This window comes from Brassica napus, chromosome C4 (assembly GCF_020379485.1).
Source record: "Brassica napus cultivar Da-Ae chromosome C4, Da-Ae, whole genome shotgun sequence".
NCBI classification, from domain to species: Eukaryota; Viridiplantae; Streptophyta; class Magnoliopsida; order Brassicales; family Brassicaceae; genus Brassica; species Brassica napus.
Window position 1 is genome coordinate 36,105,844 of NC_063447.1, and position 26,764 is coordinate 36,132,607.

General features: G+C 33.9%; 1 protein-coding gene and 1 non-coding gene across 2 annotated transcripts; both read right to left on the reverse strand.

The window, feature by feature from the left end:
- Positions 1-215: 215 nt before the first annotated feature.
- On the reverse strand, positions 216-1,713 carry LOC106365761 (probable arabinose 5-phosphate isomerase). Its single transcript, XM_013805250.3, has 3 exons — positions 994-1,713; positions 694-917; positions 216-557 (listed from the first exon to the last, which is right to left on the reverse strand). The coding sequence occupies exons 1-3, from the start codon at positions 1,633-1,635 to the stop codon at positions 401-403; spliced, it is 1,023 nt and encodes a 340-aa protein (XP_013660704.2). The 5' UTR covers positions 1,636-1,713; the 3' UTR covers positions 216-400.
- Positions 1,714-22,680: 20,967 nt separating this feature from the next.
- Positions 22,681-22,788, reverse strand: LOC125586741. The gene has a single exon (XR_007323276.1). It is a non-coding gene; the product is annotated as a small nucleolar RNA R71 (small nucleolar RNA).
- Positions 22,789-26,764: the final 3,976 nt, after the last annotated feature.

Consider the following 26,764-nt stretch of genomic DNA (forward strand, 5'->3'; position numbering starts at 1 on the left):
GTCAGTGACAAAAAAAAAAAAAAAAAAAAAAAAGCTAGCCAGAAGTAGCTACTGGTCAATTGTTAAAAAGCAGTTCTATCACTGTATAAATGTGCAAAACCAAAACTGAAACCAAAGCAGTTCCGTCTCTGTTCAATCGGCAACCACATGAGATTCATGCATGGTGCTAAGTGCATCAACTCTAGGAAAGATGTTTAGCTTTTTTAAGACATGAATGAAAGCAAGAGTAGAAACGAGAGCTTTGTTTAAAAGTACAATACATGGATGAATACTAGACGCAATACAAATTCACTAAATGTGAATATTATGAACAATAAAAATTAATATTCTGAACCCGGATTTCGTAAAAGAATAAACTTTATGTGTGTAAATCAAATCGGACAAAGAGCCAGCTTCTTGCTCAGAGACCAGCTGAAACCAAACCATGCAATGTAACAATTCCAATCAAAGTGTTGTCTTCATTGACCACCGGTAGAAACTGTACAGGCGATGGCGGTGACTCCATTTTCTTCATAGCTTCAACCGCCATTGTTTCAGGTCCAATTGTCCTCGGCTTCCTGTTTTATCAAAACAATAGGTTCAACATACACACACGAATCTTCATACGAGCTAAAGCAGAGTATAGGATCTAAAACAGAGCATATACTAATCTTCGTAAGATCTAAAGCAGAGCATCCACCAATTATCTCTCACCTGTTGCACATTTCTCCAACAGTGAGTTTGAAGATAGCTTCACCACTTGCTTTAAGAGTCCGGCGAAGATCTCCATCAGTGAACGTACCGATCAAGCGATGACCCTCATCAACCACAAGCAAACAACCACATCCTTTGCTGGTCAGCTCAACCAACTGATCCATGATCAAGTCTCCTTCTTTACAAACCGGAAGCTCATCTTTCTTCTTCATAACATCTTTAACCTGCAAGAGAAGGCCCAATAAATAGATTCAACTCCCAACCCTAAACCTTATAAAGTAAGCAACTTTGAGATCAGACCTTGAAGATCAAACTCTTGCCGATCCTACCGGCGGGATGATTAGCACCATACTCCTCCTTGGTCAGATTCCTAGCCGCCATGAGAGCAACCGCGATGGTATCCCCAAACACCATCTGAATCGCCGTGGACGTCACCGGAGCGAGGTTAAACGGACACAGCTCCCTCTCCAGCGGCAAATGCACATTCATATCGCAGACTCCGGCCAGGGGGTTCCCGGGGACGGAGGTGAGAGACACCAAGAAGGCGCCTCTGGCCTTCGCGCAGGGGACGAGGCGGAGGAGCTCCTCGGTGGCGCCGGATTTGCTGAAGAGGACGAGGATGTCGCGGGGGGAGAGGGCGCCGATGTCGCCGTGGAGGGCGTCGAGGGGGGAGAGGAAGGAGGAGCGGAAGGAGAGGGAGACGAGGGTCTGGGAGACCTTGTTGGCGACGAAGGCGGATTTGCCGACGCCGGTGAAGAAGACGGTGCCGGAGGCGGAGAGGAGGAGGCGGGAGAAGGAGAGGGTTTGGGATAGGTCGAGGTGTTTGAAGAAGTGGTTGAGGAGGTCTTGCTGGGATTTGAAGAGGCTTACGAGGTTGTCTTTGGAGATGTCTTGGTGGTTTGCGGAGGAGAAGTCGAGGTGTGTCGGTGGTAGAGATCCCATTGTTGATCTCTGTGTGTGAGAGAGAGAGAGAGAGAGGTTTCTTTCTTCTTTGTTCGATTTGCTGAGATCTAAAAAAAGACTGTGTGCATTAATGGAGGAAGAAGGAGGGGCAGATCAGTAAATTCGTGCTTTGTTGTGTTTCTGCGGTGATTGATTGAGCCTAATCCGTGTGCGTTAATGTAGGCGGAGGGGCAAATCAGTACTTTGGTTGATAAGCATATCCATTTTTTTTTATTACTTTTGTTTTTGTTTATAAAAACCCCATGCAATTTTAAGAAGATTTACAAATTATTTTGTGTTATAAATCAATTGATGGATGTCCATAACCGGCTCATACATTTAGAGAGAGAAACAGTCCAACCCTAGAGAGAGAGAGGCGGCCGTGACCTTAGGAGAAAGAGAGAGAGGCGGCTTATGCTTTGGAGAAAATGAAACTCTATTTCCTTTTCCTTGTAATTGTTATCTTTCCATTATTATGTATTAGTAGTTTTTCTAATCCTACTTGGTTTAGGTTTTGGATACTTTCCTTTTACTTATTTTGTAATCCCCTATATAAATGGAACACTTATTCATTAATGAAACACATAAACATTCAGTCTTCAATCTTCTAATTACAACACGTTATCAGCACGATTGTTCTCTGCAATCTAAGCTAAAATCGCCAATCCCTTAAAACCTAACCTAGCCGGCGACTTTAACCTAATCCTGACGAACCCTAATTCGTCCTAGCTCGCGTTCCAGCTCGTCAGCAACCGATCAGCTCCATCCCTAAGGTGTTCCTGATCCTAGACGACCTCAGCTTCCGTTCGCATCACAGCCAACTCGTGTTCCCGATCAACCAGCTCATAATCCCGATCAGCCGCTTGCAAACCCGATAGGAAGCAGACGCGTCCCGTCCCGTTCAGCTTGCATCCGACGACAGCCAGCTCGCGTCCGTCCGTGTGTAGCTCGAGGTTCTTCCGTTCTCTTTGGTGGTCCGGTTTTCAACCCTACAAACAAAGGTATACCGATTAATCTAAGAACATAATGATCAAACCCTAAAACCCTAATCCATTATTATGGAAATCCAATGTTCTTGATAAACCCTAAAAATTGGTATAACCTAAAACTGATCATCTTATAATCACTAGATTGAAATCGATTCCATTAGAAAATGTTGATTGATTGTTCTGATCTGAATTATGAAAACCCTAAATCTTGGAATCGAATACCCTAAAATCCTAAAGCTTGAAACCGATTTTAAATTGTTCTTGCTTGATTGAATGATTGATAATCTGAGTTTTAAGATTAATAGATTGATTGAATCTCGAAACTAAAATCTTAAGGCCTTGAAACCCTTAACCTCATGTTGATAAAATCGACCACTTAAATGTTTAAAACCCTAAATCTCGTTTTAAATTCCTAAAGGCCTTGAAACCTTAAATCTCATATTGCTTAAAATTTGAATGATTGATTTGAGGTTTAGGATTGATTACATATTGCATGAGAGTTAGGTTGCTAGATTATTTGATTCTGAAACTCTAAATCCTAGCCGCATATTACCAGCCTTGAAATTGGTAAAACCCTAATTGATATGCAACTGAATGATAAGATTGAATGCATCTAAATTGATTATCCTTGTTTGCATTATATTATGTTGTGGCCGTGTGATTTTGCTATGAACCGTACCGACGGCCGTGTGGCCTAACCATTCCGATGCATTGTTCATACTCGCGGCCTTGTGCCCTTGATAGATCACATTGTTTGCATCATGTGATTGAAAGCCGTGTGGCTTAATGCATCATAGCTTGGCCGTGTGGCCTAGATAGACACCATATCTGAATGGTCATGTGACCTTGCTTGCATATCTCATGAACCGATCTCTAGGATCGTTGTATCACATTACATGGCTGTGTGGCCTAAGCATCACATATATACCTAGCATTCTCGACTTGTTTTGCATCATGATCGAGTAGTAAAGTGTTTTGGTCGAGAGACTTATGAAATCATATGCACTGATTATTTTGAATTGGTTGCATCCTAAATCATGAATTGATTGATAATATGGTTTCAGATGCCGAGATTTGAGCCTTTGGATTATGCCATTCTAAATCCCTCTGGAGAAAAATTATCTAGAATGGGCAATGAACACTTCAATTGTCCTGAAATCAAGAGGACTCGGAAGGAGTATCATTCAGGATAATTATGCAACTGAAAGTGAAAAGTATAGGGCCATAACAATTATGCGCCATCATCTCACTGAGGATCTAAGAAATCAGTACCTAAATATTGAGAATCTTCGTGACCTTTGGACAAAATTAAAATCCAGATACACAATGGTGTTATTACCAAAGGTCAGGCATGAATGGATGAGTCTCAGATTCCAGGACTTTGAGTCTGTGGATGAATATCATTTTGCTTTGTCCAAAATCGTTTACAGACTGAGACTATGTGGTGAAGTGGTAACAGAGGAGGATTTACTGGAAAAGACCTTCCTCACAGCCGATCCAAGAGATCTATTGTTACAACATATCTATATAAAAAAAGGTTTCACCACCTATAATGATATGCTCTCATGCCTAACTGAGCAGAGTAATCAGTTGCTAAAAAAGAAATAGTGAGATGAGATATCCTGAAGCAAATAAGACTGATATGGATCAGGATGAATCCAAGGCAGTCGTGTCCAATGTAACTGATGGTGTGGCCGGCATGTCTATTGACTAAAGAAAGATCTCGACATGCTAATTGTGTTTTAAGTCTTTGATTTGTGTTTTGCTTTAAACCTAATTGTCATTCACGATTTTAGAATATATTTGAGTTCATTACTATTATATCTTGTCTGATCTTACTTGATAATGTGAATGATTGATAAAGAAATCGCCTAAAAGGCATTATGGTACGGTATAGTAGCCTAGTAAGAATCTATGGCTAAGGCATTGCCTAAAGGGCATTATATACACCCAAGAATGTATGACCCATTGAGTTAATATGGTTTCCAAATAGAAATAATGGGCAAAAGGAAACAAGTTGCTTCAGATTTAAGAAAGAAAGAAGACGCCTAAGACCCTTTAAAGAAAGTGGTCAAGACTATACCTATGTAATCTACTGATCAAAACTATGCTACAGATCAGTATGATAAGAGGCAAGAGCCGTGGTGATCATACTGATATATCCCACGAAAATTATACACTTTATGGCAAGACCGGATTAGTCATCCTAGTCTAAACTTGATGCAAAGATTGATATTGAGAAGGCACAAAGAGTAATCCCATAAGATCTCACGTTGTGAAACATGTACACAAAGGGAAACTCATTAGGCTTTATTGTCCTAAGCATCACGAAATTATAGTATGTTCATGAGGGGGAGAGAAGATAAACCCATGATACATGATCAATACTACAAATTTGTGAACAAATTCGTGAACCATGGTCTATGACCATGATATAAACGGCTTGGCCGTGCAGTCAATTACCTATAAGGATCGGAAATCCATCCTAAAGCTTAGGGACATCATGGATTTACATGTATATAAAGTAAAAATATATCAGGTCATATAAGTGAGCATAGATATTCCCATCTCATATTGAATACGGGTCATAAACCAGACATACACCATCTTAAGAGACTTTGAATAAACCACCACAGACATATGTGCCATCTAAGATGGAACCTCAGAAGAGGATTGAGAATATATGTTGGATAAGAGTATGACTTTCTCCCACGACTTCTAAGAGACCTTGAGCCAAATATGGGTGATCAGAAAGTGGCCAGGTACACGGATTGTATGATCAATGAATCCGACTATCCAACATTAAAAAGAGAAAGCTATAAGCTGGTAAAGAGTAAAGAATGATAAGAAACAAAATGGTATCAACCATCATTGTCTTGGCAAAGATCCTCGGATTAGAATTATAGACGTCCAAAGAAAGAAAAGATTATACATAACTAGCTAATCGAGATGCCAGACACTGACCCGAAAAGAAAAGAAAAGAATGACTAAGTCATAACCAGCTTAACACCAAACGAAATCTGATGTCCTAGAAAGAGACACAATCAAGTTGCTACAGAGTCTATACAAGATAGACCAAAATGTTCCATAAGATAAGGAAACTCGGAAAGAAAAAGAGAAAAGTGCATAGAATACAAATCCGAGGTCATAAGGAAACCAGACCAGACATTGAGAAAATGCTGCACAGCTAAACATCTAAGGTACCAAACCATGTTGTTTGGGACGCCAAGCTACTAGGTAACAAAGGTCCTGGATAATGAAATCTCAAATCAATTAGATCATGTCTGGAACACAATGGAACCATATATAGGTGTCGACACATAAAGATATATTTGTACATAAGAGAGTAGCACTTGAACATAAAGATATAAGCGAGGATCAGGACCCACGTAAGTATGAGAATGCATTCATAGATTAAATAGGTGTATTGGCCATATATATAGAAACGCCATCTGATGATATAAGCCAGTGAAAAAGATAGGTCTTGTGTGGGAAAAGAAACCGTGAGATATGGTACATGATCACGTGGTCTAAAGGTGTTCATGTTCCTACTAACAGCATTCAAGCATAGCTTGTTACGCAAGGATACTCACAGAGACCATGTAACATATTATAAGGAGATAAACTTCTATGTGGTGGATGCTGCTACATATTTTCGAATTGATAAAGGTCTGGTCATAAGAAAGAAATTAGATTGACATATAAAGATGTAGTAAGCAGCATATGGATCACTAGATAAAGAACAACATTGTTCCTAAGCTGTTTATGGACTGAAACAAAGCAGCTGCATATAGCATGAAAAGGAGTTATATAAGAACAATCCAATTCAGTGCATATATACTTATAAAAGAAATTTGAATTCCTTGTGTTTACTTTATACTAAATGCCTAAAGAGTGGTTAATTGGTTGATACGGATTATCTATTAAATCTCAGACCATCGCTGCAACACTAGCCAAGAGAATTTATAGTTGAAGTTGATATATCAACATGGACCGACCAGATTGTAGTATAGCTAGTGGAAAAGAAAGATCACCTATCATATGGCAGTCCATAAGCATGTGTGGTCGAGGTCCATGACCTAATATATATCCAAGTGCGTGGTATGATCCACGGTAAGAAAGGTCATGGGATGCCATCAAGATATAAATATAGCGCTGCAATATCTAATGTATGTGGCATTGCCGAAGGCAAGAAGAATCGATAGCCATGTATGAGGTCCATGAGTGTATTTGGCCGCAGAGCCATAGTTTGATGAGATTGAGAAACTCATTGCAGCAATGATCATTGATCACATCATGATCTTAGAAACTCATGAGACAAGTTATGGACATGTATAGACGAAGTCTATGACTCAACATGGATCGATCAGATTAGAGTATGGCTGATGATGATAAAGAAAGATCAAACTGTGATGGACAAGACATTGGTGCATATGGTCAATATACATCCGTGTGGAGAAGATGCACCAGAACATAGGCCTACGACCTGAAATTACAAGTTCATGGTACCATGCTCAGTCTATATTATCTATGAGTATGTTTAGTCGAGATCTGTCTGACCAAAGTTTAGAGTGGTCGACAGCAAAGACTCACGTCTTGTCCATGCACACACGAGTTTCCAGAAAACATGAGAAAAAGACCGGAGAGGTCAAAGTGATCCAAGTATGGTCCAGTGATAACTCGGCCAATTTGTTCACTAAGGCACTTCCTACCTGTATGTTCAGGAAGCTCACGCATCAGATTGGGATGCGTAGGCTGAAAGACCTCCACTGAGGTTCGTATCAGGGGGAGTAGTACGTGTTGTACTCTTTTTTCTTCATCATGTTTTTGTCCCACTGGGTTTTTCATGATAAGGTTTTAATGAGGCAACATTAAGCTTATTACAATCCGTGAATGGTTATGGCATCCAAGGGGGAGTGTTATAAATCAATTGATGGATGTCCATAACCGGTTCGGTCCATAACTGGCCCGGTCTATAACCGGCCCATACACTTAGAGAGAGAGAGACGGCCCAACCCTAGAGAGAGAGAGAGAGGCGGCCGTGACCTTAGGAGACAGAGAGAGAGAGGCGGCTTATGCTCTGGAGAAAAGAAAACTCTATTTCTTTTACCTTGTAATTGTTATCTTTCCATTATTATGTATTAGTAGTTTTCCTAATCCTAGTTGGTTTAGATTTTGGATATTTTCCTTTTACTTATCTTGTAATCCTCTATATAAAAGGAACACTTATTCATTAATGAAACACAGAAACATTCAGTCTTCAATCTTCTAATTACAACATTTTGTGATATTCTAATTTTCATATGTACTAAAATGATGTCTATTATAAGTTTACTATTTTGCTTAATTTGTTCTTTTTTTTTACCAGATGCATTTGAATTTAGTCATTTATATATAACTTGTCTTGCTAAGAAATAAAAAATAATAGGTTATACTAAAAATGCATGTGGAACTTTTAAAGATAGAAATTTTAGCAAAAAAAAAAACAAAAAACTTTTAAAGATAGAAATGATGAAAACTAGAAATTCAATGACCTCATATAGGATATATATTTGATTTTTTTTTGTTTTAGAATAATTCAAATAATTTAAATATTTATACAAAAAATAATTTAAACAACTTTCTAAGGGTGGTCCAAATTAAAAAAAAATACACATGATTATCTATTTTGTAGTTTTAAATTATTTAAAATATATTAAATTTTATTATAGATATATTATTTGATGATTATATATTTTGTAGTTTTAAACTAATAGAAATTTAATAAATACAATTAATTTTAAAATTTACAATAATCTATACTATTATTTGTGAAGTGATGTTTCGCAATCGAGCTATTACATTAAAAGTTAGAAGGCTAAAGTCTATGTTACTCTTGATCAATATTTATATTAAATTTATTCAATATAATTATTTTAAAAATAATAAATAAATATATACTAATATATATATATATAAATTGGTATATATTAATTTTGGTTTTTCTGTATTGACAATAATCTCGCTCAGCTTTTCTACATAGGTTTTATAATTTTAGGTTATCATAAAATTTATTTATGGCTGTAATTTTGGCTAATAAGTAAGACGGAGGAAGAAGGGTAAATAGGTTTCATAGATACGACGATAAGATACGACCAAAGAAATAAAGGTAAATAGGTTTCATCTAATCATTTTATCAACTTTGTTTTTTTTTCTCAGTTACAAAAAAAAAAAAAAACTTTGTTTTTTCTGAAAGATCTCTTTCATAAATTATGTTTTTTAGTAGGTGTAGTTCATGCGGTGTTCAAAAAAAAAGTAGGTGTAGTTCATGCATTCTTGACAATCATCTTGCTCAGATTTTTTTTAATGCTGATTTATTATGATATTATAATTATGATATGAAAAATATTACATAGACGATTCGACAACCGATAACTACTCAGATTTTCTACGTAGGTTTTATTATTTTAGATAACACTATAATTTTGGGTAATAAATAAGATGGAGGAAGAAGAGATATTAAAAGACAATAAAACCACGCGTCTGTAGTCGGATGGTATAAGGCGTTTTGTGGATCTCTAAGAGATCCGAGTTCGAATCTGCTACCAATTCAGACAAATACGGCACATGGCTACCGAGACTTTTGACATCTTTTCTCGGAAAAAAAGTTTACCTTTTTCTATTTATTAAAAGACAATAAAAAGGAGAAGGATACAACCTATAAGATGAAGGTAACTACCTAATAAGTTTGATCAACTTTGTGCCCTCTCTTTATTAAGTTTGTTTGTTAGTATGTATAATTCATGTAATATATTATGTTTTATATTTTTGTCTACATCGTAGCACAAAAAGGAAAAAAAAAAAAAGAACAAGGAAGAAAAAGATGTTGAATTCTATTGAAATCATGATGCTGATTAAGAAAAGAACCATTATATATTTGATTATTAATTCACATAATAAACAATCGGCCAAGATTTGGTTGGTTTTGACATGTGCATGGTAGTTATCTTTTATCAGATAACTAGGTAATAAATGACCCCGTTTCCTCCGCAGCGCAGAATGAATAGACTAAAAGAGATTGTAATTTTTAGTCCATAGATATTCGGAAAGTAAAAGTTTGGGTCACATATATTACATGTTATACAATGACAGATTGAATTAAATTGATTATGCACTTAAAAGGTTAATTACATAGTTTCAAAAAAAACTTGTGTTATTGGTTAGGTGTAATAGAAGTTTAGTCCGTGGAACTAAATACTTATATAAACTTAGTTATGAATTTAAGATAAAAAAAATAGATAATACAATTATTACTTTCATAAGATAAAACAAAACATAAATAATATAATAATAAAATATGAAAAGGGAAAAGTTTTTAAAAAGACTGAAAAAATAACAACTGTTGTGAAAAGTATAAAAAAATGGTAAGTCATTCCCCGGAGAGAGAATGTGAAAGCCCCGGTGGCCACTCGCGTGGAAATCTGGTGTGGTGCGGATTCGAACTCGGGTCCATTGGGAATCCACGAAACACCTTGACCACCCGACCACAGACGCATGGTTTGTTGTGAAAAGTATCTTCATAACTCTCCGTTTGCAATCCCATAAAGAGAAATAACAAAGAATATAAACTTATCAAACTACAAAAAATTATAAATCAGAACTCATTAAACGAAATGTATTAGTTTTTTTCTAAAAGCATCGATTTTTGGAACATCATTGGGCTCAAACATAACTTTGGAAAACCCATCAATATTAGTCAGGTTCTCGAATCGACCTTATCATGATAACCAAAATAATTTGAGAAAAGAATACAGATAATATCAGCTCGACCGCTTATAATTTCTTTTTTATTAAAGTACATTATCTACTCTCCAATTAATTTGCTAAAACTGTAAAACACAGAGTACAACATTTGCATATGTCAAATTCTCTAGCTTTAAATCAGATATGAAATTCATGGAACTCATTTTCGATGATGCTTTTGAAATGTTTTGGTTGTGATGGCGTTGTAGAAACAGTTTAGGAAGATATATATAGTGAATCGGCTATAGGGTTTAGGCGAGAGAAGTGTTGAGTCAATTATCAAATATTTTAACGCATACAATCAAGCCAAAAAAATCCCTAATAGAACAATAATTATTCTCCAATTTGGATACAATATGCCATCGGATATTTTCAACTTAAAATTTCGGATCTTAGTTAAAGCCAATCACGGCGAGGTAATGGTTTAGGCGAGGTAGGAATTTTGAGAAAATGAATATTTTAACGCTTAAAATGAAGTCAAAATAAATCTTTAATTGGTAAACATCCATAATTATTCAAAAATTTGGATCAAATATGGCATCGGATATTTGACCATAAAGATTTAACATCTTAGGTTACGTTCATATATTAAATGATCAATCAAGCCGGATATTTTTTTATAAAATTAGAAAGAAAACATGCTACTTCCCATAATCAAAATAACACAAATTAACTTCGCTGTTTGCAAGTTAGACCTTGATTTTGTTACATACCAAAATAACTCGAAATGCAATCATCCCGAAAATAAATGATTGTCATTAATGTACATGACCAACTTTAATGAATATTTTGAATCGGAGCATTCAATCTTTGACTTCGAGCTATCCCATATTAAGGAAAATAAGGGAATATAGCTTAATCAATGAATGTCTGGAAATATTTGCATAGTATATTATGTAATACAAATTAAAAAAATTTATACTATATGTTTGTGCGATTATAGAACAAATCATATATGTTTGTGAGACTATAGTATATATTTGTATGATTATACAACAAATCATAAATTTATACAAAAATTTATCCAGCATAGTATATGTTAATGCGTTTATACTATATTATATAATATAAATTAAGAAAATTTATACCAAAGAAAAAATAAGATTTATGATTTGTTGTATAATCACATGTTTCATTTCCATAATAGTGTCGATATACAATCCTTTAAAAGTACAACATACACATAGTTTGGTTAAGATCTGAAGATGCTTAGAATAAAGATGTATAAAATGAAACATAAAAGTTCTCCTCAAATAATAAAAAAGAGATCTATATTATTAAAATAAATCCTCAAATAATAAGAAAGAGATCTATATTATTAAAATAAAATACACATTTTTAAGGCACTCTTCTGTTTTGCAAGTATTTACAAGACACTGTAATCATCTTTTAAATAAAAATCATAATAAATGGATATTATTCAATAGAAAATCATTAAGGAAACTATTTACTAATAAACATAATTTTCCTTATATAATTAAATCTATCATAAATCGATTTTATACTATTTTTCTTTTCGAAGTGATTGATCTTTTTATTAATATAGATTTTTTCCTTATTATAAGAATGCTATAATAGGATATCTAATATCTCAACTAAATTGATTTCAAAATCAAAATTATCTAAACCAATTATTTAAATTCAAAATGTTATTGTTAATCCAATATCTCAACGAAATTAATATTCAAATAATAGTTCATATACAGAAAATAATAACAATAATATTCATGCATCAAAAACGAATTTAGAAAATATTAATTAGAGGCCGGATTTCAATTTTTACATATATTAAATATTCATATAAATCTAACTTCGTAAGTCCCAAATTTAGTTATGATTTTTATATTATTAAAATATAAAAGTACTAATTAGAGGTTATATTTATAAAGTTATATAAGATTTTTTTTTTTAGTTTATTTTGATGATTTATCATATTAAAGATTTACTTATGAATTGTTCTAATAAATTTGTGATTTTTTATCATAAATATATTACTATATTTGCATGGAATTTTATAAATATCCTAAATCATCTCTACAAGTCATTTTTTTGTAGTACATACAAATATCTTCACCACCTATTTGGATCACAAGCCAATTTGGACAGTTACGTACCCAAAAACTATAGGTATTTTGTAGGTATTTGAATTATGGACCTTGATTCCAAAGAAATCGATCCGAATCCGAACCAGAAAATTTTAAATACTTAGATCGAAAGGAACCGATCCGTACCCAACCAGAAGACCCGATGCCCATACCTACTCTCTCACATTATATTTTGTGTGCATTTTACAAGAGTTACATTTGTTGAACTTGTGAGCCTTAAGATTTACTTGGTTGATTTTGGTTAATTTAGTAGTATAGATTTGTAAATTTTTTAATAATTTTTAATCTTGTATTAAATAACAAATTTTATTTTAAACTATAACAAAATAATTTAACGTAAAATATATAGTTTTATTTTTTTACATATGGTTTGTTAAAGTGTTTGTATTAAATTTGATTTTGTAAATTTTTGGAACTATACAGATGTTTAGAAAAGAGTGTAATAAAGTATATAAACTATATTGTATGTTTAGAAAAGAGTATAATAAAGTATAAAAACTATATTGTGTATATCATTGTCGTGTGATATGGTCTAATAAATAAAATTTTATTTGTTGTATAACTTTGTCATGTTCAAAAAGATGTGGTGTAATAAATTATTGTTAGAGAAATTTTAGGTTAGATATTGTTAGTCAAATATTATGGTAAGACCAAATATATTGCTAGTAAATGAAATGGTCTAACAACCTTTCATAAGTAGATTTTTTCAGAATGATTCTCTTTTAATAGAATAGATGAGAGGTTTATTCAATTTTGTAGAAATATTATCAGATTTTTTTGGATCTTTACTGGGGTCAATCGGATTCAAGTCACATGTTAATGTTGGTTTTTTTGGTTTTTATTAGGTTTTTAATTAACGAATTTTTTATTATTAAATCCGAACTGGATTATATATGGGTCACCGGGTTTATCGGTTCAACTGCGGGTGCGGATCGAGAATGAAAACACTGAATAAAGTTAAAAATTATAATTATGATGATTATTTCTCATATAATTTTAAAATACTGAATAAAAAAATTAATGTATATCACAAAATATAATTTTCTTCAAAATTCAACAATTTGGCACACATACGAAAACAATTTAAATAGATCAAGTACATAAGTTTAAAAAGAAACGACATACAATGTATAAATTCTTACATTACTGGTTTTAGCGAAAAAATAATTCCGCGTTTTAAAAGCGCGGGTCAAAATCTAGTAATAAATTATGGTATATCAAATAATATTTAACCTTAGTAAATAATTAAATTTGTTAATATAATTAATTATACATTAAAAATAATGTAATTAATTTAGTAATTGTCATTATATAAAAATAGTTTATATTATCTATAAAATTATTTTATAATAAAATTTTAAAAGTTAGATAAATCCTTATATATATATATATATATATTTTTTTTTTTGTATATAATTTTATGTAATTATGATTTTTTTTCAAACTTATTTTACGCAAGATGATTTTATTATATTAAAAACTTGTTATATAGTTATATATATATATATATATATATATATATATATATATATGAAGAACTTGATAGTTGGTTTATTACTAAATATTTCAAACTTATGAGTGTTTTCAATTTTAATTTATGTACTAAAGTATTTATGTTATCATGAAAAATTTAGTATATTAAAACATTTGTTATTTAATTTATTATTAAATATTTTAAACATATGAACAATAACTTATTTTACAAGATGACAAAAAAAACTTATTTTAATAATACTTGAATTATATAATGTATCCATTTATGAAGTATTTGTAAAATTATATGTCCCCAAATGCGGGTAAAACAACTAGTTTATCATTATTAGCTTTTAAAAGTTACATAACAAACGTACAACCATTTTTTGAAACATTTTCTTTTAAAACATGTATCTTTGTGAAATGGATTTGGTATATTTTTTTCTACAAACAGTTGGTAAAAAAATACAAATGTGTAACATCAAATATTTGTATAGTACATGTAATTTTCCAGATGATTGAAGAGTATAGTTTTAACTTTCATGGTGATTGATCTTGTTACACATCGATTTGTTTCACTGGAATTGAGGTTGTAGTTTGTATAACAAAATCTTGATCATTTGCCACTGGTTCAAGCACATTATGGAGTATTATTTAGCTTTGAATGTATAATATTAAAAAGAAGTTGCTTCCGCTGATCTTGACAATACAGATGAACATTGGATTAATGGTTAGTCATTTGCACGGCGAGGTGAATAATCTGAAATCAGATGCTGAAAGTATGAAGCTAATCTCCACTAGACCAAATCACGGGTTAATGTGTTCTGATAAATCTAACATTACTAATATGTATAGAATATGTAGATGAAAATCTAATAAACAACACTAGAGCTTGACCATCACACCTGTAATAACATCTATTTTTATTTTCTTTACAAATAAACATTTCAACATCTCAGTTTTATTTTATTTAATATTTAAAATAATCATGTACGCTAATATTTAAATATTTTGTTATTACAAAATGTATGTTATACAAGTGAACTTGGTGTTGTTAAAAATGGAGTACTGAAATCATAAAGAAAATAGACTTCAGACATGTAAATATGCCAATATAAATCATTTTTTTAATCATTATAAACCATCAAACTATTATTAAATGTTAATATATTATGAACAATAATAATAGAATATTAGAATATCATTCATATTATTGTTATTTATCAAGTATGATGTTACACTTTTACCTAGTAGATAAAACCTATAAGAGTACAATGTGTGTAATTTAATTAAAAATAAATATATAATATTAACAATTTGACAAAGAGTATAAAATCTCTAAATATTATTCATTAACAGAAATGATAGATAAAGTATTGAGAGATTATTTAAAGTGACTCACTATTTCCAATTTGTGTTATTTAATCTAGTGACATGGTTTATTTTTTTTATAAACTAATAATAGGACCACTTGGTTTACTAATGTAATTCAGACATATTGATATGGACCAAGTTTGTTTTATACAGTTTACAAAGTCATTAATGAAATTAGTTTTGAATGAACCACTTGGTTGAAAACATACGCAACATTTATCATAAAAAACATATGTAACATGCTATTGTTATGTATTTTTAATAAATAAATATCATTATATTGATAAATGTATCCATTTATAAAGTGTTTGTAAAATTATATGCTCCCAAATACGGGAAAAACACCTAGTTTATTATTATTAGCGTATAAAAGTTACATAACAAATATACAACATTTTTTGAAACATTGTTTGTTAAAACATGTATCTTTGTGAAATGGATTTGGTATATTTCTTTCTACAAACAGCTAGTAAACAAATAAATGTGTAACATCAAATATTGGAATAGTACATGTAATTTTCCAGATGATTGAAGAGTAGTTTTAACTTTCATGGTGATTGATCTTGTTACACATCGATTTGTTTCACTGGAATTGAGGTTGTAGTTTGTGTAACAAAATCTTGATCATTTGCCATTGGTTCTGGCACATTATGGAATATTATTTAGCTTTGAGTGTATAATATATGAGGTTGCTTCCGCTAATCTTGACAATACATATGATCATTGGATCAATGGTTAATCATCTGCACGGCGAGCTTAAGCCAAGTATGAATAATCTGAAATCAGATGCTGAAAGTATGAAACTAATCTCCACTAGACCAAATCACATGTTAATATGTTCTGATAAATCAAACATTACTAATATGTATAGAATATATAGATGAAAATCTAATAAACAACACTAGATCTTGACCAGCATACCTGTAATAACATTTATTTTTGTTTTTTTTATAAATAAACATTTCAACATCTAAGTTTTATTTTATTTAATATTTAAAATAATCATGTACACTAATATTTAAATATTTTGTTATTACTGAATGTATGTTATACAAATGAACTTGATGTTGTTAAAAATAGACAATCATTAGACTTCAGACATGTAAATATGCCAATATAAATCTTTCTTTTTTTTTAATAATTATAAACCATCAAACTACTATTAAATGTTAATATAATATGAACAATAATAATAGAATATTAGAATTTCATTTATATTATTGTTAGTTATCAAGTATGATGTTACACTTTTACCTAGTAGATAAAACCTATAAGAGTACAATGTGTGTAATTTAATTAAAAATAAATATATAATATTAACAATTTGACAGAGAGTATAAAATCTCTAAATATTATTCATTAACGGAAATGATAGATAAAGCATTGAGAGATTATTTAAAGTGACTCACTATTTCCGATTTGTGTTATTTAATCTAGTGGCTTGGTTTATTTTTTTTATAAACTAATAATAGGACCACTTGGTTTACTAATGTAATTCAGACATATTGATATGGACCAAGTTTATTTTATACAGTTTATAAAGTCATTAATGAAATTAGTTTTTAGTGAACCACTTGGTTGAAAACATACGCAACATTTATCATAAAAACATATGTAACATGCTATTATTATGTATTTTTAATAAATAAAGAATATGATATTGATAAATGTATCCATTTTTGTAGTATATGTAAAATTATATGCTCCCAAATTCGGGCAAAACACCTAGTTTATCATTATTAGCTTATAAAAGTTACATAACAAACGTACAACATTTTTTGAAACATTGTTTTTTTTAAAACATGTATCGTTGTGAAATGGATTTGGTATATTTGTTTCTACAAACAGTTGGTAAACAAATAAATGTGTAACATCAAATATTGGAATAGTAAATGTAATTTTCCAGATGATTGAAAAGTATAGTTTTAACTTTCATGGTGATTGATCTTGTTACACATCGATTTGTTTCACTGGAATTGAGGTTGTAGTTTGTATAACAAAATCTTGGTTGTAGTTTGTATAACAAAATCTTGATCATTTGCCATTGGTTCTGGCACATTATGGAGTATTATTTAGCTTTGAGTGTATAATATAGGAGGTTTCTTCCGCTAATCTTGACAATACATATGAACATTGAATCAATGGTTAATCATCTGCACGGCGAGCTTAAGCCAAGTATGAATAATCTGAAATCAGATGCTGAAAGTATGAAACTAATCTCCACTAGACCAAATCACATGTTAATATGTTCTGATAAATCAAACATTACTAATATGTATAGAATATATAGATGAAAATCTAATAAACAACACTAGAACTTGACCAGCATACCTGTAATAACATTTATTTTTGTTTTTTTATAAATAAACATTTCAACATCTAAGTTTTATTTTATTTAATATTTAAAATAATCTTGTACACTAATATTTAAATATTTTGTTATTACAAAATGTATGTTATACAAGTGAACTTGATGTTGTTAAAAATAGACAATCATTAGACTTCGGACATGTAAATATGCCAATATAAATCTTTTTTTTTTGTTTTTATCATTATAAACCATCAAACCATTATTAAATGTTGAAATAATATGAACAATAATAATAGAATATTAGAATATCATTCATATTATTGTTAGTTATCAAGTATGATGTTACACTTATACCTAGTAGATAAAACCCATAAGAGTACAATGTGTGTAATTTAATTAAAAATAAATATATAATATTAACAATTTTACAAAGAGTATAAAATCTCTAAATATTATTCAGTAACGGAAATGATAGATAAAGTATTGAGAGATTATTTAAAGTGACTCACTATTTCCGATTTGTGTTATTTAATCTAGTGGCTTGGTTTATTTTTTTATAAACTAATAATAGGATCACTTGGTTTACTAATGTAATTCAGACATATTGATATAGATCAAATTTTACAGTTTACGAAGTCATTAATGGAATTAGTTTTGAGTGAACCACATGGTTCAAAACATACACAACATTAATCATAAAAAAACATATGTAACATGCTATTGATAATTGGTAATCTAGAATTTAGGAACTAAGTTGGACGCAAAATAATATCATTTACTAGGTGATGATCCGCGCCATGCACGGGGTGAATAGACTAAAAGAGTTGGTAATTTTTAGTCTATAAATATTTAGAAGGTAAAAGTTCGGGTCTCATATATTACATGTTATACAATGACGGATTGGACTAAATTGATTATGTTTATACAAGGTTAATTACTTAAACCGTTAAAAACTTGTGGTATTGGTTAGGTGTAATCAAAGTTTAATTTGTGGAAGTAAATAATTATTTAAACTTAGTTATGGTATTAAGATAAAAATAAAAATACAAAATCAAATTATTGTTTTCATAAGATTAAACAAAATATAGATAATATAATAATAAAATATGAAAAGCAGAACTTATAAGGAAAAGTTTTTAAGGAAGTTCAAACTCATTATTCTAACGCCTACAAACAATGCAAAAAAAATCCCTAATTATACGCATAATTAAAAATTTTAGAGATATTATGGCTTCGGATATGTTAAACTAAGATTTCGTGTCTTGATTATTTTATATTTACAGCGAGGTAGGAATGTATATTCGTAAAAAAATCTTTTCATGCCCAAATTGAAGTAAATATAATTAAGTCGTTGATTGGTCAACATCCATAATTATTCGGAATTTGGGATCAAATATGACATCTCTTCTATGATCATTAAGATTTAACATGCGACTTTTCATAATTAGAAACATGATGAACAGTAATTGTGATATTTGATCCCAATTTTCCAATTTCCATGCGACTTTCCATATTTAAACGTGATCGTGATGCCGTTGCTAGATGAACGTGATGTTATCACTTTATATGTGCGACTTTCCATAATCAGATAATATTTTTGATTATGTTAGATGTATGGTCAAATCCTTATATTTCTTACATGATCAAATATACAAAGTTATATTTTTTTTATTATGTTATATTTATGGACAAATGTATTCATCATTTAAATTGCTAGCACATTCAGATTCATGATCGAGATTATGTTATATGCGTTGCTATCACATTCAGATTCAAATTTATAGATAACTAATAGTTTTATGATCGACAAATCTAGAATATGAAATAAAAGAGATTATAATATGTTTTTTTATTATGTAGATTGTAATATAAAATAAAGCAATCATGTGTTTTTTTTTGGGAAGACAAGAAATATACTTATGTTTATGGAAAGTCGCACGTATTAAGGTTGTATATTCAAAAATATATGTGCCAATAGCCTGCAATCATGAAATATACTTATGTTTACAATAAAGATGCATAAATGAAACGTATACTATATGTTTGTGCCAATGGCATGACATGTAATTACTCTAAGCTAAAAAGGGTTAATAAAAAAAAGGATGTGAGGTAAAATGTGGTGTTGATACATAAGTAATGACAAACTTGTGAATGACACATGAAGCCAAGGTTTATTTTTAAAAGTTCTCCTCAAATAATAAGAAGGGGGATTGGTAATTTTGATTTTAGAAAGTTTTTCCAAAAAAGGAAAATTGGGATTTGTGATTTAGGTAATAATCAATTTAGGAAAATGCATTAATAAAACAGAAAAAGACAAGAATACTAAAAGATATGTTAATTAATTACTTCAATGACATTCTATTGTAAATAAGTTGTTAAACAAAAGGGTAATTTTTAATCCCCTTAATATTAAAATATGAGCATTCCTACATACTAACCTTATCCTCATGTATTATTAACCAAACTGCCATTTTCTAATTAGGCAACACCATAATCATTCTCACACCATATAATTAAAAGCCCACTTCTTACTAGACTAATTACATATATTGCCATTGTTCATTAATTGAAGCTTAACATAATAGTGTATGCTTATTAGATGACGAAACCGGTTTAATTATTAGAGATCCGCGCAATGAACCCGGTTATCTAATATCAACAGTTTCAATATCAACCTTTTTGGTATGTTCTGGAATAACCGTCTTAGTATGTTTCGTCAACATATATAAACTTGATATACCATGAATTTGACTCATTTTCATCCATGGTATATAAGTGTTTTACTATCTATATACTATATATTATATCCTATTAGGTATGTTTTCAGGTTCAGCAGTATCTTGGAGTAAAGTGATGATTATGGAGCATTTAGGAGATTAAAAGAGATTTCATCCGAGTTGACTAATTGAGGTCGATACGAAGAAGAAGCAATCATTCGATGCACATCCAGTACCGTCGATCGATACAGAAGAGAAGCCTCGACGATTGAAAATTATGATCGATCGATGTACATCATGTACCATCGATCGATGTCGAGACGCGAGATGCGCGACTTGGTTCCAGCCGACTTTAAACCCAAGGCTTCACCGAATTACAAGATTACCCCTGACGAGTTTTTAACCTAATAGTTATATACTTGCCTAAGTGTTAGGAGGCAAAGAGTTTTGGAGCCACCATTGTATTCTTACTTTCAGCGAGAGAGAGAGAGAGAGAGAGTTTTAGGAGAGAAAATCATAGAGAGATTTGTGATTGGAACTCCATTGATTCATCTATTCTATTATATGCAGTTTTATCTATATTTTGTGTCATGAATTGCTTAGCTATGTCTGAGTAGTTTACTTGTTAGATTCAGGGTTCAAATAGGTTAGAGGGATTAGCCCCAACTATAGATTTGCTGAGTTGTGATATTCATTGATTGATTGTTCTTAATGCTTGTTTTAGCCTTGCTAACTAGAACATGAACCTAGGAATTTGCATGTGTCAAGCATCCTTGATCATCCTGTCCTGAATCTAATCTGTCATGCTAGGACTGCTAGAGAGAGCTAACCGTTGATCAAGGAGACTAGTGAGCATTATCAACCCGTGCCTAGGGCTTAGCTAGAAGCTATCGATCGATATCGTCTTCTGACAATCGATCGATATTGCGAAAGGTGTATCGATCGATATCCATATAGGATCATCGATCGACACTTTCTTGTGATCAAAAGACGAGCTCTAATATATCATGCATGCAACTGTTAGGCATGTCTAGTTAGTTAACCAGTGAAACATTGCCATCGCTGATCACTGTGATTAAGGAGTTGAGCTCTAATATATCATGCATGCAACTGTTAGGCATCTATAGGAATATAATCTCTAACACCTGAATAGAAAGCCTGCATCTAATATCTTCCAATAAAGTTACACCCCTAATCATCTTGTTAGTCGAGCAATAGACTTGCTCAATTAGGATTGCTATTTACTTTTAAACCATAAAACAACAAACACCTAGAATTAATAACCTGACTAGATTTAATAGGTTCCCTAGCTCCTTGTGGATTCGATCCCTAAGTACTGCAACTGAACCTCTTAGTTGAGAGAGTAATTCACTCCTTAGGGTAATTTGAGTGGTATCAAGTTTGGCGCTGTTGCCGGGGAGCTTTGATCGCCATTAGATTTAGTGTTATTGATTCTTATTCTTTTCTCTACCCCCATTCTGACACAAAAAAATTTTCTTGTCTTTCCAGGTGCATGCCCAGTAGTACCAGAAGCAACAAGGACAAACACCTGCTATTCTCAGAAGATCCTGCTCATTTGGAACCCACGATCCGCAAAGACCAACGTTCCACATCGCTCGACGCAGCAGCTTTCACGTCGACTGATTCTCGCACCCAACCGTCGACCGACATCCGACCTTCATCGTCGACCGATCTACATCGTTCGACCGATCTACATCGATCGATACTACACCGCGTACATCGATCGATCATCAGTCGCTAAACATGGTTGCGATTGTTATTCTCAGACAGGACGAGAATGGAAACCTATATGACCAGGATGGTCATCTGCGTTATGCAACAGGTCAGAAACTAGACGCTCAGGGGAATGTAATCCCTGATACTGATGCTACAGGAGCTGCTCAACCTGTAGAAGAGGCTGCTCGACCAAGGGCACTGGCTGACTACAATTGTCCAGATGAGTACTACGCCAACATATCAGCTATTCGACTTCCAGAGATTCAGAAGCAGAATTTCGAGCTGAAGCGTCAGTACTACACACTCGTGTCGCAGATACCCTACTCTGGGTTACCGCACGAGCATCCTATGGACCATCTGGAGAGGTTCAAGGATCTTATCGCTGCTATTCGTATGGATGGAGTCTCCGAGTACTACCTATTGTGCAAGCACTTCAAGTATTCTCTGACTGGAGAAGCGATGCACTGGCTTAAGCAACTACCCACAGGATCTCTAACATCCTGGGCCAACATCAAGAATGCTTTCTTGCGAAACATCTTCGATGAGGCACGCGCTGAAGACTTGAGGAGCGAAATCGCTACATTCGCGCAGGAGACTGGAGAGTCTTTCAAAGATGCATGGATCAGATTCAAGTTCTTCCAGCGAGACTGTCCACACCTTGGATTCAACGAAGTGCAACTACTGAGCACTTTCTTCAGTGGTATCGCCTTGAGGTATCAGATGGCTCTTGATACAGCTAGCGATGGAAACTTCAACACCAGGAATCCGGTGGAGGCTGTGAGACTGATAGAAAATCTAGCAAACAACAACAGCCCCAAGAACACTGACTTTGAGAGGAAGAAGTCTGTTGCATCCCTACGGAAGGAGCAGATGGACGAAGTTAGAGCAAAGTTCGATGTGGTTCATGAGCTTCTTAGGAAGCAGGTCTGCTCAGCTGAAGGAGAAGAAGTTGTAGACATGGAAGGAGAAGAAAATGTGAACTACATTGGAGGTACTGGATTTCAGAGGTCTGGAAACCAGAGTGGAAATAGAAACTTCTTTGGCAATGGTCAGAGGAGTAACCAGAGTTCACAGTTCCAGAAACCTTTCAGCAACAACAGCAGAGGCTATGGAAACTCATTCTACCAGAATCCACCACCACAGACTCAGGAAAGAAAGATTGAAGCGATGCTTGACAGAGTTCTGGAAGGACAGCAACAACTCACTGTGGATTTCAATGGGAAGATAGATTCCGCCTACAACAGTTTGAACACAAGAATTGAGACCTTAGGGACTCAGGTGAGGAAGCTTGAAATACAAGTGGTTCAAACTGGAGACATTGTAAAGAGGCAAGAAGCCTTGGCTAGAGAGGCAGCAGTGGAGAAAGCAAAACACCATGTAAATGCCATCATAGATGATGATTTCTGGCAAGTGGTGAAGCATAAGAAGCTTGGAGAAGGAGTCTTCGAAGTTGAAAGCTCCATGAGTTTCGGCGGATCACATTGGTGTCGACCGATGTCAATGGATACACATCGCTCGACAAACCATGACGAAGATCGATCGATAGATTACTCTAAACATCGACGACGTCATCTGCTGAATCGACTGCAGAGTGTAGTGCAGTTTGAATCATGACTCATGAAGAATTCGCAGAAAAATATCCTCACCCACCCTCCCCTTTCTACGTCAAAATCAATCGACTGCATAAGACAGCAGTCGACCGACAGAGAGAGACCGATATCGATCGACCCCCCTGATTTCCCATCGATCGACGGGCACCTCTCACCTACCGAGTGCGGTTACCATCTATTGATAATGACTGAATCAATGCACTCAGACCACCAGCTAAACCTTTAGAAAACCCACCAGAACCTACAACCAACCCTTCAGACACTAATCAGAGCCTATGCAAGTTGATGAGGGAACTGAAGGAAGAAGGTTAAGGAAAAGTAAGGAGAAGACTCCTAAGAACCTTAAGATGGAAGCTAATGAGAAGGAGATGGATGGTTTCACTAAGAGAGTCCTCAGAATCCTAGTGGAGAAACCTTTTGATGAAGTTTATTTCACACACCGGTTGTGGATGTTCTTCATAGAGACTAAGGAGACTGAGGAGGACATTAGGAGAATGTTTCATTATGTCAGGGAAAGGATGAAACTAAGGATCATATTGAAGAAGAAGAGTGATTCTGGGAAGTTTGCAATACCATGTGTGGTGAAGGGTATTGAATTTCCCCATGCACTTTGTGACACATGAACATCAGTCAGCATACTACCTAAGGTTATGGCAGACCAGCTGGGTCTAAAAATAGAGCCCTCATCAGAATCTTTCACCTCCGTGGACCTTTCAGAAAGAAGCTCAGGAGGCATCATAAGAGACCTTGAGGTACAAATTGGTAATGCCCTTGTCCCAGTAGATTTTCATGTCTTGGACATCAAGCTTAACTGGAACTCCTCACTTCTGCTTGGAAGAGCTTTCCTGGCTACAGTAGGAGTTGTATGTGACATGAACACCAACAGATTGTGTCTGACACTGATAGATCCAGACGTCCACTATGACCCAGTTCGAGTTGTGAGACAACAGGTCAACCTCATGGAGCTTGGAAATGATCTTGGCTACATTGCAGCATGCCATTGTAGAGCAGAGTAGGAAATAGAGTACTCAGAATCGATCGACACTCACACTGCATCATCGATCGATTCCAATGAGTCACTGACAACCGATGAACACTATCCCACGTCGCTCGACGGGAAGCATCCGATTGACCATTTCACGTTACCAGATCAGTGTTATCCAAACTTTGCCTTTCAACAACCCAACAAAAGAGGACGTGATGACTATTCCATAGGCAGTTGGGCAGACAGTGGAGTCCATGAAAATTTTGCAGTAGAGACTGTAATTCCTTCATCCAATGAAGATCTTACTGAGGAGTATGATGAGGATTACTGGAAGGAAAGAGCTATAGAGATTGCTATGCAGGATGATAGATATTCAAGTCATTCCTTCAACAACACGTCTCCACCATCGATCGATAGAGTCTACTCAGCATCGGTCGATACCCACCCTCATCCACCAAAACGATCTTATGCATCGATTGATACCACACCTGGTACATCGATCGATAACAAAGCCGCCGCCTTAAAAAAGAGAAAGGAAATTTTCCAATCCCAAGTAGGTTTACCAACACCTATATAAGGAGTTTTGCACCCCAGATAACTTATCACGACACCGAAGCAGAAAAGATGAATGCTCTCACTAACCAATCAGAAAGAACATCAAGGAAGAGAATTCGATCCCAAAACCCTAATTCAGCAGACAAACGTCTACCATCGATCGATACTCCAGTATCAACATCGATCGATTCTCATTCTAAACCTAAACTTTCTTTATTTACTAAGAAGAATATGAGTATTGATTACGGTTTTCTAACTCCTGATGAATTTGGTATTTCAGGAACCCAGATGGCCATGCAAGAGCTATGGATGGAAGGATTCTACAAGTATCCAGAGAGGACATAGCAGAAATTCTTCAGGTGGCCAATGGACCATACAACTTGTTTATGCAGCAACGCAGCATTCCAGACAACATTCCAGCTGTTCCAGACGAATATCCAAGGGCCGGCACAACAGAAATTGGTTCACACCAATCGTGCTGACCAGTTGGCCAAGCGTCGATCGACAAGGTTGCTCCTACATCGTTCGACAGGTAACACCAATGTCGCTCGACAAGGCACCTTCACCATCGATCGATAGACGTTACGAATTTGGACATCGCGCTTATGACATCTATGGAGCCAGAAAGTTCATATGGGAACAGAAGGACGAATATGGTGTCTACAGATATGAGCCTGGATATGCAAGGAGTGTAGCTGGTGAGATGATCCATGTTACCAAGGACAACATCAGAAAAATTCTGGAGAGAGCATCCCTATTTGAAGAGAGTCACTTATGTCTTCCAGAACATGCCACTTCTTTCACACCTACAAAACTGGCACCAGAGATCTACACCAAGGATAAGATTAATGAGATGGTGACTGGTATTTGTAGAGCTCAGGAAAAGCTAGGAGATGAACTCAAGACATTGGTAGATGACACTTATCAGCCTTTGGACAGAGGTTACAATGAGCTTTTCAGAAGTATGGCAGAGATGAGGACAGAGATTGAGAGTATGCAGCACAACCTTGAGAAAGAAGCTACAACATCACTATCGATCGACGCCAACAAAGCAACATCGATCGACGTCAAGCCACAAACATCCCAGATTCCTGCAGAACCGGAAAGTTTGGCAGAGAAGAAGGCTGAATGGGAGATCGCATACATCAACACGGGGATCAACGATGTATACAACCCTCTCAAAAACAACGTGGACTGGTTAAACACGAGAATTAATTTGCTACAGAAAGATTTGGACACCATTCGCAAGAAGGATCCACAACCAGCCACATCGATCGATATCTGCACCATCACATCGATCGACAGCATGTTCGCAGCCATGGAAGATAGGTTACAAACCTACGAGGATATGCACGACCGTTTCACCTCACCTATCAAGCGATACTTGGACACCTTGTCTACACAGATGATGAATGTCCAGAGGGACATTGGCAAGCTTAATGATCAACATGATTTTCAGGAAGAAGGTTCAACATCGATCGATAGGTTCTA

What these genes read in the sequence shown, in the direction of transcription:
- LOC106365761 (XM_013805250.3), bottom strand. Translation starts at nt 1,635, where the DNA reads ATGGGATCTCTACCACCGACACACCTCGACTTCTCCTCCGCAAACCAC. An exon ending in GCAAGAGTTTGATCTTCAAG is followed by an intron (nt 918 to 993) that starts GTCTGATCTCAA and finishes CTTCTCTTGCAG; the next exon opens with GTTAAAGATGTTATGAAGAA. An exon ending in GTTGGAGAAATGTGCAACAG is followed by an intron (nt 558 to 693) that starts GTGAGAGATAAT and finishes TTGATAAAACAG; the next exon opens with GAAGCCGAGGACAATTGGAC.